Raw genomic sequence first — 15,909 nt, forward strand, 5'->3', positions numbered from 1 at the left:
GGACGTTGGTGTAGGGGTTAGCGCTGGTTATTGATGAATTTAAATTGGCTGTAGTTATGAGGTAGATGAGGCGCTCTATGGTTAAATGTGGCTTGCAATAAAAGCTGCTTGGTCAGTAAGACTAGAAAGTCATATAAATGTGAGTGCACTTGCATCATCTGTAGACTGAACTTCACACAACGTGGCAGACAGCAGCAGTCTGTGTGTGTCTGTGCAGCATTATACAGCAGACCTCAGCTCTGACCGTTTTCAGCAGCATTTCCTGGATCGGCCATCACTACCACTGCTACAGTTTGTGTCCACTCCATCATTACCCAGTGGGTAATGACATCCAGCGTCAGACTGCAGGACGCTGGGGATACTAATCGTCACAGTGTTTGTCTCTCTGCTCCTCTGTGTGTGTCTGGCTTCTCTTTTCTTCTCTGTCTTTGACTCCATCTCCTGTCTCGACTTCATCGTCACCCATTTTCACATCGCTGACATAACTGCCGCACACGGCTTCTTTTTGCTTTCACCACTAATTGTGAGCCCAAGTTTGAGTTTTCCAAAAACACTGTACACAGATAAATGGTGTCCTTTCATACATCACAGATTCAAGTTGTCGGTATTTGTTGTTTCATTCTCTCTTTCTCTTCCCTTTGTCTTCCTCTGCTCCGTGTCTTCTGGATTTATTGTAGTTCTTCCTCGGAAACCAGGTAAAGTGACGTCCGCTGCTGCGAGTGGACGTGTGAAAGCTGCTTCCCCGTTCTCCACTGAAGGAGTGCACCGCTTCCTGTTTCCGTATACTTGAAGAAAATACCGTTATGATACAGTAAATCTGTATTTATTTAATTTTACGTTTTCAAGGAAGAAGCACTCCTTTGTGGCTTTGCAACGTGTAAGCGGGTTTCGCCGTCTGCTCGTGTTTCTGCTGTGATTTGTTTGGTGTTGAGAGTGACAAATTGCACAATGCGAAGCTGGCGACAGTGACATGGCTGAAGGGGTAATTAGTGGTTCGGTGATATATAGTGTGCTTGGGACTGAAGCTGGGAAACAAATCAAGCTGCTTGGAGAGAGATCCAGAAAATTCCTTCTGTGCTGGTATCGCTTGGAGGTCTGCTTCGCTGGGCGGTTTGAAAAACAATAACATGTTAGAAAACTTCAAAGACTGAATATAAATACATGACTGATTTATATTGTGTGTGACGATGCGTGGATATGAGTGGCTGGGTGAACTGGGCTGAGATCTGTAACTTCTGTCAGTGCATGGTTTTTCTGTCAGTGCATGGAGTAGAAACGATGCTCAGATTTGGTACTTGGGCTTCTTGGTGTGATGGTTGTAAATCTTTAGAAACCAAATAGTTGTTTTTACTCATTAATTTTTTTCCCCTGATTCCCTCTTCTGTTCCCACTCTTTTTGGCCCTTCTTCCCTCCGTTTTTATGTCACCTGCCCCAGTTCGGAGACTCTCAGCAGCTGCGTTTGGTGAGGATTTTGCGCAGCACAGTGATGGTGAGAGTCGGAGGAGGTTGGATGGCTCTAGACGAGTTTCTGGTCAAGAATGATCCATGCAGAGGTGAGCAAAGTGGGCACACGAACAGATCAGCCTCCTCTCATTTATACACACACACACACACACACACACACACACACACGAGCCTGACCGATACTGGATTACAATGGGGCTTTTTTTTAGGCATATCAGCACAATTTCAATTTGACACATGCATTTTTAATTGGAAAAAAGTAAAAATAAATAATAAAAAGTAAATAATTGGCAGTGAAAAATAATTATATTGATTAGTGTATACACTGGAAATAATTCTGACATATAATAATTCTACATCTTCACCTCATTTAAACTTAAATTAGATCTGCTTTGTTTTCAGCATACATCTTATTCTTAGCTTTTATAATCAGAATTTGTTTTGGCAAACTTTTAAATTTATATGATTAACTTTCAGTTAGCACTCTACTAAACAACTTTTCATTATGTGTAGTGACGATTTTCAACATTTTATTTTTAGCTAAAACTTTTAATACACTATCTATACTTTAGCTTTGTGGCTAAGAATTTTAACTGCAAATCGTGCTTTTAGCTAATAACTTTTATAACTTTTTATTCCTGATTTTATTTAGAAACGTGTCAGTTATGATTAATACAATTTTTGATTCTTATATATTTTAAGCTAACTCAAACCATTAACTATAACTTTCAAGTTAGTAATTATTAACTTTTTACTTGTAGCTTTAGCTAGCATTAGCATTAGTAAACTGTTAGCTCGTACCTTAAGCTGATATTTTCCAGCTTCTCATTCCTACTTAAATCTTTTTGTAACTGTTTATCTCTTAACAGTTAACTCCTAACCACTTGTGTTAATTAGTTTTTTAATTTAATTCTTTTTCAAATGTTTATCTGTTATGTTTAAGCAACAGTTTAAACTTCCATTATGATTAGCTAACATTTTCCAACTTTATATTCATACTTTTATCTCTTTTAGTCATTTGTCTGTCAGGTTTAGTTGACAATTTATTTTATCTCATGATTCTAACTGCTTTTACATATATTTTTTTCATTTTTTTAAAAACTTTTTATAATCTGATTAGATCATTTATGCAGTTTTATTATTACTAAGTATCAGTTCTTTTTAGTTTAGCTTTAGTTGTAGGCTTTAGGTCTGAAAAGGATCTTTAAAAAAGCCTCATCATTAAAACTTGAAGCCATTTATGGGAACTAAGATGCTTTTTTAAATGAATGGGGCACCATCTTGAGAAAAAATATCCAGTGGTATATATCGGTCAGGCACAAGCACTTAGACACCATCACACCAAAGCAAACAAACCCTCAAAGATGTTTCTCAACATGTTTACAACGCCGAACACAAGCGGCTGAACGCAAACGGAGACAAAACACGAAATAAAGGACAAAACACACAAACAGACTCAAGTTTCTTTAGTTTTTCTGTCAGCAGGTGATGCAGTGAAGCGCACAGTCTCATTTTTCTATCCAGTGTTTTCTTCCAGTGACGTCGGTGTAATTGTTGTGCTCCTCGGAGTGGTGTTTCTCTCTCTCTCTGTCTCCATCTCTCTTCCCCAATCTGTCATTTCCCTCCGAGCCCATCCTCTGTCGATCCCAAAGGACTCCATCTTCATCATCATTTTATCTCGTCACATGTTTTATTTCTGTATACACACACACGTCCTCTCCTCGGCCTCTCTCTGTTCATTCTTTCTTAAATAAAAAACGTAGTGTTGCATGGTGCATGATCCTCAGTTTCTCTTTATTCCCTTTCTTTTTTTCCCTCTCTCCCTTTTTTCTCTCTTCTCAGTGCAACATCCAGGAATAAAGATTCTCCGCTCCGATTCGAGTAGCTCCATCTCATCTCGTATAGGTTGGATTTCTCCTCTCTCTCTCACGCTTTCTCTTAGCTGCCTGTATTTCCTCCGTCTGGTTTGGTTTTGATTGTTTTTTTGTATTCCCCTGGGCTTCCACCTTTCTTTTTTCTCTTCTTCTTCATTCTTTTTTTGTTGCTCTTATCTTTATCGTTCTCCCCTTTCTCTTCTTCTTCCTTGGTTTGGTGGTTTGGCCTTGTTGCTGTGCCTTGCTGACTGTGATCACCTGACTAACATTATGTCTCCCCACTGTTCCTCCCCTACTGTTGCTGCTGGCTCCAGCCCTGAAACCCTGATCTGTTCCCTTTTTCCAACACCTTTCAGGGGTCTCCGACACTCGTCCGGACCCCAAGAGTTCAGCTGTGTGTGTGTTTGTGTGTGTTTAGGGCTCGTTTGTATCTAAAGCTGTTTTTTAACAGATTAGTTAAACAGTCTTAGGATTGTGTGTGTGAGAGAGAGACTTTCTTCATTCCACTTCCAGCATGCAGTTATTTCACGTTGTCTCTTGTGTCTCTTAGTGACAGTCACTCCTGGCTATTTCTGCTGCCGAGGTATCTACACTTCCTCTCTGTCTCTCACTCACCATCCATCCATCCATTCGGCTCCATCTTTAACCACAGCTGTCCTCTGTGTGTGTCTATATATGTGTGTGTACATGTGTGTGTGTGTGCTCTTTATAACCGTGGTCAGGTTTGTGCGTTGAAGGCATTCATGTCAGTCCCGTCTGTGTGGCACATGTTTGCGTCATGCTTCCCTCACTCACAGTAAAAAGCAGGATTTGGCCAACCCCCTGGTCTTTAGATGTAACTCGAGGTTTGCTGATTTTTACAAAGTAAATCCGTAAATAAGATATTATTGAGACAAGAAGAGAGCGTGTGTAAAACTAAATGAATAAACACAGAAAAAATACAGCGGTCACTATGAGTACTAAGTAAAGACAGAGCTGCTCTTTTGTCTGCTTCGTAGAGAAGAACGTAAAAACTCTTGATTTGTAGGAGAAAAATATTGGTGTCTTAGACCTGGGCGTGGCCAGCCTGGGTTTCTAATAACGCTGGCTCCTTTAAATGTGATGGCTGGTTGGTAGGAGACACAATTACAGGGCGCACCTGGCTGGCTGGCTTTGAGGGGGGACATAATTACAGGGTGCACCCGTTTAATTAACTGGCCTTGCTATTCAGTTGCTCGGGACGAGCTAGCTGCAGCCCTCCTCTCCTCCTTCTTCTTTTTAAGATTTTTTTCCACTCTTTTCTTTCACTCCATTTCTCCTCCACTCTGAATCTGTGTCTTCTCTCCCTCTCTCTTTCTTTCTGTATTTATTTGTTCTCTCTTGAACCCTCCCGTTGTCCTCGGTCTCTCCACTCTCTCTTTTTGTGGCTGGCTTCTCCAGGCTTGCTGTTGTCTGCTGGGGCTGCTGCACCACTTTTTGTCCAAGAATGCCGCTGAGTGTTTTTTGAAGCCGGGAGAAACCCTGAATCTCTGGGTTCTCTCCTGCTAAGCATAAACCAGGCATGACCCCCACATGTATTTATACACAATCTGTGTGTATACAGCAGAGCTGAGATGCTCCTTTGCAGCAAGAAGTGAAAAACTACTTGAGATCTTGTTGACAAAACAGCATAAGAGCAGCTGCACTTTGCTTCCAGCGCGCTCAGACGATTTTAAGCAGATACGCAACAAAAGTGTGGCACTCAGTCACAGTTTGCAGATTATGAGAGCAGAGACACGTGCTGTTGCTTAAGGAGTTATTTAAGGAGCAGTCTTTCACTTTCATATGTGATCTATAGAATAGTCGATCAGCCTTATTTCTCTGTTTACAGCATCAGGAAGCAGCGAGTGGGCTGCTGTCAGTACCTGTAAAGTTTGCTCATACAGGTGTTACGAAGCATGCATGGTGGCCTGCTTCTTAGCCACACAATTAAACTACCTGTTTATTCAGTTTTATTTTTTTGGCATAAACATTATATTTCCAACAATATTGATAGTTTCCCTTTATTTCATAAATGATGTATCAAACTGATTTGCAATGTTGGGTGCTGGGTGAGAGCAGTACTGCAGGTGGGCCTCAAGAAGTTATTTACAATAAAGGAAAATAAGTTTGAAATAACCACCAAGTTTTATAGTCTTTCTCTGAAGCAATGGCATTGTGTCTCCGAACTCGTGTCCACCAGTGTCGATGACTAGCTGACTTTCGTTGCGTATCGCAGTAATTAATTTGCTCCCACCTTTGCACTCAAACAAAACACGCCCCTCGCTCGCCTCCCACCTTAAAAATGACTCAACCGAAGTGCACTTAACAGTCCCTCAGTCCCCGAAACCCCACCCGACCAAACACCTGCTCTGCTCACGCGCACTCTCAAAGAAACACGCACCGACTCTGACGTCTGCAGCCAAGGAAGCACTGACTTTCTCCCTCACTCTGCTCGCTCCCTCTGCCGCCCCCTGCTGGAGGAAACCTCCGAGCCGACTCGAACCCAGACTCATTGTTCCCTTCCCTGTCCGTCTCTTTATGTCCAGCTCGAGGTCGCACCAACCTGGAGCTAAGGGAGAAGTTCATCCTTCCTGAAGGAGCGTCTCAGGGTCTGGCCGCCTTCCGGTCCCGGGGCCGTCGCTCCAAGCCGGGCTCTCGGAACGCCTCACCCACCCGCTCCTCTTCCTCGGCCTCCCACAGCGGAGCTTCCCTCCCCTCTGCTCCCTCTGCCCCGGCCACCCCGACGGCCTCTGCATCATCCAGGGTAAGGTTTTTCCCTCGAGTCATTACACAGCATTAATGACAGAGCAGGGATATAAGCACTGAGTAATAAACATTTACAGTAAATTTTGAACTAATAGTGGTTTAAAAGTTGGTTTTGTAACACTTTTAAGTAATATTCAAAATACTAGAAAATATGGTTAAACACACATCTGATTACTATCATAGGAAATGAAACTTCTTATTACTTGATCAAGTTATCTACCCAAAACATTAAGAGCCTTGAATCCCACTACACAGGCTGAAATGTGCTTGTTACTTAAAAGCAAACATTCTGCATGAAGTGTAGAAGTGCCCTCGACCTAAAGATATAAAAGATGGCCTTGGCAGTATGAAGTTAGTTTTCAGACGTAATAAACGTAGCGTTGATCTTACTGAGAAATCAGGGAACACTGTCAGACACGCCTTAAAGCATGCCCTACTTTAACCACCTGTTTTATTCTGGTTAGGGAATGTCAAGAAAAACAAAAGTAATTTTTGCTATATATTACTTAATAACTTTGGTGTAATATGAAAGGGGGAGCTCTTTTTCAGTAGGAAAGTCCAAAATTTATGCTTTCAAATTTTTCAGAGCTGGCTGATCGGACTTTCCAAGGAGTCTCCCCCTAGAGCAGGGGTGGGGAACTCCAGGCCTCAAGGGCTGTGTCCTCCAGGTTTTAAATATCCGCCTGTGTCAACTCACCTGAATCAAATGATTAGTTCATTATCGGCTCTGGAGAACTTCAAGACATGTTGAGGAGGTATTTTAAATCAGCTGTGTTCAAGCTGTGATCAAGGATGCATCTAAAACCTGCAGGACACTGGGCCTTGAGGCCTGGAGTTCCCCGACCCCTTCCCTAGAGACATGGTTGCATGTTTTTACACCGCCAGAGCACCTCAGCCTCTTACAGTCTATATCTGGAAAAAATTAGAAATGCTCAGGTACCAGGATTTGAAAAAGGGGGAAAAAATGCAAAGACTTGTAAAAAAGGATGTTATCTGGCTTTTGTAAAAATCTTAAACTGGTGTAATATTCCTTTACTGGAAGATGGAAAACACGTATTCTAGATGAAAGCTATGATTTTTGTAGCTCACACACACACACACACACACACACACACACACACACACACACACACACACACACACACACACACACACACACAGTCTTTCATGCTCATCTTCTGTTGTGTGTTGGAGTGTTTGTTAAATAGAAACATCGTCATTGTCAGGACAAACAGACCATTGTTATTTCTTAGTGTCGTCATCTGATGTCAGTGATGTTTCTGTTTGTCATGTGAACGCTGTGTGTGTGCGAGGTGGTGCACATTTGTAACTGTGTGTTTTTATGCATTGTAACATAGTTGATTTGTTGTCATCCTCCTGTTGTTTGTCAGAAATCACCGCATCCCTAACTGTGAAATTTTATGTTTTGTTCTTTTTTCTTTCATCTTTTTGCCTTTTCCCCACGTTCCTCTTATTCAACCCTGCTAACCTCGCTGCAAACGTGTCCTTCCTGCATTGATGCGGTCTCTCTTTATGGGGAAAAAAATGAATGATCCACTCTTACACATTAATCTGCTGCGCTGAACTGCCCACACCTCCTCCCCACACCCCCTCCTTCATTTGCTTCTTCCCTACGCTGCTTTGCTCTCCTCCACCCTTCCTTCCTTCCTTCCTTGCTTCCCTTCCTCCCTTCAGTCGTCCCATACTCACTCGCGTGACTATGCCAAGCCCTGGCTGGCACACAGTAAAACTCCAACGCCAACCAAGTGCCACTGCTGCCCAGATCTCGGTCACAGCCACACCACTCCTGGGCACGAGGTAACACACCCACCCACCCAACCAACTCCCCTGCCCCACCCAACCCCACTCCACTGAACGCGCTAATGCACTAATGCACACTTGCAGGTGCTCTCACATGGGAAGCTTTACTTTGGCTGGGGTGATTTTGAGCTTTGCTTGAATTTTTTTGTGGGTTTTTTTGTGTCAAAATAGGAGAATAAGGATAAAACCTGCACAGTTTAGTGCATTTATTTATCATTTCTCAGCTGAGTCGCTTCATTTCTTTAACTGAAATGAGATTATTAATGAGATATGCTTGGTATTAAAAAAAAAAGAGCAAATAATAAAGAAAAAAATTAAAGAACTAATCAGCAGATTTATTCCATATAGTGTCATGTGGTCACATAGTTTTATAAACACATACCTTCACAATTAATAGTAGTGTTTAATATAGTGTTCATATGTTGTTGGTGTTTTTGTGTTTAACACGTTTCTTTGTGTTGTTTATTTATTTGTAGATCTGTTTTTGTTCATGTCCATGTGGATGTGATATGTTGTGTTAAATCCCCTGTGTGTGTGTGTGTGTGTGTGTGTGTGTGTGTGTGTGTGTGTGTGTGTCTAAAGTGATAACAATGAAATTATCCTCAGCTGACGTCTGCCATGTGCTCCTGCAGGGGGCGCCATCTGGGTCCAAGTTAAAGAGACCGACCTTCCACTCGAGCCGAGGCTCGCTAACCGGGGAGAACGGTGGAACGACGCACACCAGCAAACCATCGCGGACGGGTGAGACACCAGCCATGTGTCCTGGCTACTGCAGACACGTTATCTGCTTCATTAAGGAAGACCTGCTAATTGCAAGCTCTATATTTTTATTCATTAACTCTACTAGATTAGCTTTGCAGGACTCACAGTTCAAAGTAAGCCCCTGTCCCTGCTAAGACCAGACTTACCAGGAGGTTTGATTGTAAAGTGGGTGGGGCTTCTCTCCTTGAATGCAGGGCAGGTTTTAAAATTCCTACTTCTGTGACCAACAGACGTCAGCGAATGTGTAAATTCACAGCCAATTCACAGCATTGTTGCTGCTGAGATATTTACTCTCAGATAACTGAATTCAGTTCTACTCATAAATTTATGTCAACATCTGAGACTAAAACGTAAAAGTGCCAAAAACTGCAGTTCCTCTAACGGCCACTTGGAGGCCGTCCCCCGAAGTGAGTTAGCCTCCATACACTCCAGGGTTAAAATGTCCAGCGTTACAGCAGAAAGAAACATGAGTCATAGTTTTCCCCTTCATGGCAGCTGTTCACTGAGTGATTTTTGTTGTGAACTCACCTGTTGATGTTGTAGTGGACTAATTATTTCGGTAACTTCTGCAGCATTTTAACGCCGTTATATGTCAAATAATAATAGCTTAATTGCACTAATAGGCCATGTCCAAAAGGTTTATGCACAGGTTGTTACTGAGAGTGAAATACTAGTATTTTATTTGCTTGTTAAGATTCATTACCGGGTGTCTGTGTCTAGTACATAAATTAAGCTTACAAACCAGGCTAGCTACTGTTAGCCAACAGTCTGCAGCAGTCTGCCCTTTCGTACAAATATGGCTACTCTGACCCCACAAAAAGCCAAGATGATGACAGCTGTGGTTGAAGATCAAAGAAGATTCACAAACCACTGGGTGACATCAAAGAGGCTGCGTCTATCTTGTATATGCAGTCTGTGGTCTCGGCCAACCCACAGACATGGTAGCCTCCACAGCCACAGTGCTGCAAACTAAATGTGAATCTGCACAAATGCATGCTCTGCTTTTGTCAGCACATTTTTACTGTCTTTTTTTTTTCCTCATTTCCCTCTTTTCTCCTGTTAGATCCCAAGCGAGGGGGGTCCACAGCCAGCGGTCCCACCAGCCGAGCCGGCAGCCGAGCCGGCAGCAGGGCCAGCAGTCGCCGTGGCAGCGACGCCTCAGACGCATCAGAGCTCCAGGACGCTCGGTCCGTCTGCTCCGACACTTCAGATACCCCGCGACGACCGGGCGGTGGGGCCAAACCCTCCAAGATCCCCACCATCTCCAAGAAGACCCCCAGCCCAAAAACCCCGGGGTCTGCGAAGAAATAAACCAACCCACCCACAGAGAAACTGGAGGAACTTGCAGTGGGTGGGCCACTATTATCTGCCATTTTGGGTGTACCAGCGTCACTCTGAGCATCCATCCATAGGGCTTGTCTAGAATGTGTGCACTATGACTGATACTTTCCAGGAGAAAGAAGGAGGTGGATGAGCTGAGTGAATCTCCGTCTCGTTCTTTCCCCAGCCGACTGAAAACCTGCACAAGAGGAGAAGATTCTGGTCTGGCGGTCTCAGGCCAGAGTCTGTGGGGTGAAAAAAAAAGACTGTTCCCCTTTAAGAAGCGACCCCAGTTTGCCTTCCAGTCTCCTGCTTCGTCTTTCAGAAGTTCCCCACCAGCGAGGAACCAAACACAGACCGACCCGATGTGATGCTGCCTTACTTTGTGTTACAAACTCCTGTCCCGATCAGACACACAAACACACATCTTAACACAGAGCCGGTGCAGGGAGTGGGACACGCCGCCGCCGCCACAGCTACAAAAACAAAAAAAGCTCAAGTGGCATTCAGGAAAAAAAAAAAAAGGAATTTGGGGGTTATTATTTTGGCTTGTGGGCCAGATGCCTCAGCGATGAGTTAAAAAAGAAAATATGCAACGACTGCCATGTCGCTTCCCCTGCGTTGGTTGGCGAGAAAAAGAGTCACCTCAGCAGATCTACGGAGGCGGGAAACGCTGTCTGGCTCCCACAGCGGCCAACCTCAGACTCGGAGGATCGGCGGTGGCGCTGCTGCAGCTGAGGGCAAACTCTCACACACTCAAACGCCGCAGAGCCGACTCCTCCCGACCGCTGGAACGTTAAGACGGGCCTCGCGGGTGTGCGTCTCGGCGGTTTTGTCACATGTCTGCGTTACAATCCGACACACACAGAAATAAGAAATCACAAACTGGCAATAGAGAGGACTATTTTCATGGCGACACACTCAACTAACAGCACATTACTGACAATACACGACATGCGTAACCTGACGTAAACGAGCGCGTTCGCAGAGTCCGACAACCAGCATGCACTAATTGTCTCTTCCTCTGCAGCCCAGCAGCACATACGCGCACTCTCAAACTCAAAAGGTGTGTGCGCGCATGTGTGTGTCGCGTGTGTCTTTCTTATAGGAAAGAATAAAGGTCAATGACTTGAGTCACTGTATGCAAACGTTTAATTTGCGAATGTCTTTTTGTTTTTTTTCTTCTCGTTGTTTTCTGGTTAATTTATAATCCAGTTTTGTTTTCTAGCTTGAGAGAAAGATCTATTTATTTTTCACGTCATATCACCGTTGGCAGAGAGTGATTTAGTATTATGGTGAAAGTTTTTTTTCTCTTTTTTTTTTTGTACCGAGAAGATGCCCACTCCGCTGTTTCGACGTGATCTGTGTGTAACGTGTGTTTCTACTCTGTTGTAACATGACATCATTCACTAGGTCGCTGATTCTAGTGGCAGCCTTTTTGTTACATTTTCTTTAAAGCTAATGACTACACTTTTCCTGACCACGACCAAAGGGGGTTGCCCTTCATGTGTAGAGAGAACTACAAATATGAATGACAGGGGACCTGGGCTGAGCGGACCAATGAGAGCGGGCGTCCTCCCTCGTGTCCCTCCCCAGCGTCTCTTCTTCTAGGCTTTTCTTTTTTTTTCCAAATGCTCCATCTTTGGCGGGGCTCGAGTTTGTCTCTGTGTTATCTCGGTGTAAGAGATGAAGTTTATGAAAACTAATGAATTTAAAATAAGGAAGAAGAAGAAGACATCATAAGGTGATTTTTATTTATTTATTGTCTCTCTGAGGGGGGAGGGATCGGGAGACGAGTCCACCACCTTTTGATGCTGTGCTACTCTGTGTGATAAGAACATGGAGGGAGGGGAGGGGGTGTTACTATGAGTCACTTGTGTAAAATTAAAACAACAAAAAAAAAACTAAAATTATAAACAATTTTTTTGTTCTGTTTTTGTATTAAAACTATGCTTGCAGTAAAACCTCTTGTCTTTTGCGTCTGTGTATGTAAGAGCAGCCGAGTTTGATGTGTGAATGTGAGCCGAAGCACCCACAACTTATTAGTTATTGTTAATATAAGCAAGAGTTCACCGGTCCCAACAACTCCAACCTGAACTGAAGCCCTGATTTATGCACCAGGTCAGGGGCATCAAACATGTGGCTCATGTGCATCAGCAGATGACTTTGCTGTAAATTTGCAATCATAAATCATAGAAAATTCTCAGTGCTCTGCTGTTCTGTGCGTTCTAATGCATGAACTACACAAAACACCTTTAAAGGTGTTTCCTGATCTCTACGAGGTATTTAATCTTATCCGAAGTCCTAGAAGCAACACTAATATGTGTGTGTTCACTTATTTAAAGCATTAAACATCTAAAGTAACTTTAATTTTAATGATCATCCGTACATAAAGGTTTCACGTTTATGATCACTGGACGAACCTGATTTAAAAGCTGCCCCAAAATAAGGTTTTAGTTGGAGGTTATTCTGCTAGCACCAAATCTGCCCCACTGCACAACTGAGCTGGGATGTTTGAGTGCCAGGACTCTCTCATAGATCTGGTCATAAAGAAATAAGAGCCATACTGTTGTTAAGGGCAAGAGTACTCTGATCATTTGATCTGTAAACGGGCAGTTTATTAAATCTGCTCCCAAAATACCTCTTTACACTACAACAGGGGTCTTAAACTTGTGGCCCAGGGGCCACTTGCGGCCCACGTCACCCCTACTTGCGGCCCTTATATTGACCTGAAGAAATGTAATGCAATTTGGCCCCAGGAGTAACTTTTTTTTGTCAGGGAGGATTTGTGTATTGTTGAGTGCAATGTTAAAATAAAGTCTTTAAAAGTAAAAAATGATTTAATATGAAGGCAACATGAGCAGAGAGCACAAACATGTTAAGGGATTGGCCGTGTTAGTTCAGTGAGAGAGTCCAAAACTAACGTGCACACTTATGTCTGCATTTTTGTTTAGTTAAATACAAACAAATTTATAGCAGAAGTGCTGCCACGTGTCTGGCCAGAAAGAGTAGCCATTGGTTTATTTAGTAGTTCAATGAAAAGCTTCAGTTCAGTAAGAGAGAGAGAAAAAAATGTGTTCATGTTTGCAGTTTTGTCTTGTTACACAATATTTGAAAAATTAACAAAACACTAGATTTTTGGAAATATTTGTGGGAGTTTTCTTGTTTGTTTGGAGTCTTTTTGTACTGCATGAACAATGAGGTGACCGTGCCAGCAGTGGCTCACAGCTCATTGAAGTTTGAGACCCCTGCACTGCAAGAATGGAAGCCGTGTGGCTTTTATGCATGGCTTTAACTAGCCCCGCCCACCTAAATTCAAACTCCCAAAGACCAGAGAGTCAGACACTCCTGCACTGAATGACTGACCATTTAAAAAAATAACTGCACTCGATAAATGGATAATATTTCTTCATTTACATGATATTAAAAATGAAAGTCTGCTGATTTTGTGAGATGGGTAGCATCACTTGGTCAGTTAGGGGTATTTTTGTGAGTACATTGACTTTTTTTTTCAGGTCTTAAAGTGATGTTTCCAGCTTGTTTTCCTTGTTTTTTGTTATCATTAGTTTTTATTTAAGGATTTCTAGTCTAATTAATGGAAAAGGCCTTCATGTCTCCCCTTTCTCTGGTTTGCATGTGCGTGCCCACACTCACTCACTCATGCAGACAGCGGCCCACAGACACCGGACATTCTTAGGTAATTACGCTGTTACAGATAAGGGCACGCCCGACTGGATCGTCTCTCCTGTACACGATGAGTCGCTAACCCCAGGGGAGGAGGTGGTGGAGTAAGTAATCTCAATAATCTGAGCTCCCTCCTCTCGGTCCTGATGTGTTTCTTGTCGTGTTCGAGCTCCCCAGTTTGTGTCGGTGTGAGACGGCGATGGAGGATTTGAAAATAACTCCGTCCTGTTTATTTGGTGGTTCCACCGGAGATGATGAGGTCTGAGTCCACCCTCTGCAGCTGTGTGTACACTCACACTCGCACTCCTCTCATTTTCTGTCCACTCTCAATCCATCTACGCCCGTCCTGCCTGCAGTCCATCTGTCATCCCAGACTGCTCCCTCTGATGACAGTCCTCGCTCTGTTCCACCACTTCTGTCTCGCAGGAATGTCATTTTTCATTTATGCTGGGTTTGTATGGTTTTGAGGGCACTCGGGCACATTTTTCTCCTCTTTAACTCCCTGTTTGTTCTTTCACCTCCGCCTCTTCATCTCCTCTCACTCCTCTCCCCCTCCCCTTTATCTCTCCAGACGAGGCTTCCATAAAGTTGCAGATGTGAAGAGCAAAAGAAAACAAAATGGGGCAGAGCGTTAATTCCTGGCATTTGGGACTCGCCCTTTCGGCCAGGACAGAATGAACCGTGGTCACTTTGGTTTGGTCAGTGTTATTCATGCCTTTCAAAGTGACCGCAAGTACCAGGCCGCTTTGAAGCAAAGAGTACACAAACACGAGCTGGCACAGGCCTGAGCCTCACTACTATATTTGAGTCACTTCTTCCCTCCAAGTCTTTTTGGTTTAGAGTCGCACACATGCACACAGTGTGTTTGCATTAGGCCTGCTGCACGACAGGCTCTGTGAACTAATGAATAGCTTAACGGGAAACCTGCAGCTTCAGAAAAAAGCAGACTTATGTTAGACGTTAATTCTGAGCCAAGATAACACAGCGATGTTGTAGATTTTAGAGCTTTGAAACTGGCAACAGAGGGAAACAAACATTCATCCAACTCACAGAAGTGAACTGAACGGATTCAAGTTGAAATAAAATGCAGTGGAAACGGAGGGTATAACAGCAAGGTTTGCCTGTAAACGTGGATTATAGGTTCATACATCTATATTTGCTGAGATCTTTTTAGAGTTTTTTCACCCTTCATGCTTTCCAGATAAACCAAGTAAACCTTTCAGAGGCTTAATCTTTTTAATTTGCGACGATGTCTCAACTTGAAGCCTTTGTGAGACACTGCCCACCCGCCATCATGAGACTTACTAAGATCATGTGGGTGTAGATGTGAGTGGCGGCTGAATCGTCCAGAAAATGATCTCAAGACAGTATGGTGGGTGTCTGATAGTCGGTGTTGTCAACCACCACCTCTCTTCGCTCACTCTGTCAAACTATCTGCCTTCTTGGTCCAAACTGTGAAGATTAGCATCCTCTAACGAGTGTCCTTTCTCCTTAAGGTGCCAGGTTGGCCTTGGGTCATGTGACCCCTAATGACTCACAAGATTACAGGGTGGGCCAACGACTCTCAGGACCACCTCCCACGCCCTTACGATTCTCCATCAGGTTGTAAATCTCTTGGACGAGAGGTGAGACGTCTTCATGAACCACAAAGTTGTCCAGCTGCCGTCATTTTAACCATTTAAGACAACCATGGCCTGGATGACTGAGAAGCTTTGATTTTATACAGTTTTTAGTTTGAGTTTGTAGAGCCGGCCTCACGTGGCCATGAGAGAAAATGCGGTTTTTGGCACTTTCATTTACATTCATTATTCGTCCGTTGTTTTTGTTGAAAAAGAGCCAAAAACAAAACCAGAATCCATCAGCGAAAACTAAAATAGGGTGTCATTTTATTCGCAGGTGTATTTAAAGTTAACTTGTTGCTAACTTCTAAAAAGGTTTATTTTTTTAAACGTTGCCTTTTTGTCTTGATATTATTATTTTACGACCTTTCCGTCAGTTTGGCATCTCTGTGCAGGGCTACATGTGTAAAGAAATGCTTCTCCCTGACTTCCTGACTTCTGACTCACCGAGCGAACAGAGATGTTTTAGCATTAAACAAGGCAGCTGGCAGCCAGACACTTAAAGCGGAGTAGCAATGAAAGGAAGCAGTCATAAGAGGATGAAAAGATAGATGGGTGGAGGTAAGGAGGAGAGAGATGAGGTCTCCCAAAGAGACCA

At 43.3% G+C, this 15,909-nt stretch overlaps 1 protein-coding gene across 1 annotated transcript in view; it reads left to right on the forward strand.

Moving 5' to 3' along the window:
* macf1a (microtubule actin crosslinking factor 1a) overlaps window positions 1-10,648 on the forward strand; it is a 229,969-nt gene extending 219,321 nt beyond the window's left edge. Inside the window, exons 98-103 of the mRNA XM_013915833.1 lie at window positions 678-695; window positions 1,437-1,554; window positions 5,886-6,103; window positions 7,801-7,923; window positions 8,559-8,667; window positions 9,752-10,648. Of these exons, the coding sequence (XP_013771287.1) occupies window positions 678-695; window positions 1,437-1,554; window positions 5,886-6,103; window positions 7,801-7,923; window positions 8,559-8,667; window positions 9,752-9,999 (834 nt within the window). The 3' untranslated portion in view covers window positions 10,000-10,648. The remainder of the gene's footprint in view (window positions 1-677; window positions 696-1,436; window positions 1,555-5,885; window positions 6,104-7,800; window positions 7,924-8,558; window positions 8,668-9,751) is intronic.
* Window positions 10,649-15,909: the final 5,261 nt, after the last annotated feature.

The sequence above is a fragment of the Pundamilia nyererei genome, unplaced genomic scaffold (assembly GCF_000239375.1).
Source record: "Pundamilia nyererei isolate P.nyererei 1_Seehausen unplaced genomic scaffold, PunNye1.0 scaffold00374, whole genome shotgun sequence".
NCBI lineage: Eukaryota > Metazoa > Chordata > Actinopteri > Cichliformes > Cichlidae > Pundamilia > Pundamilia nyererei.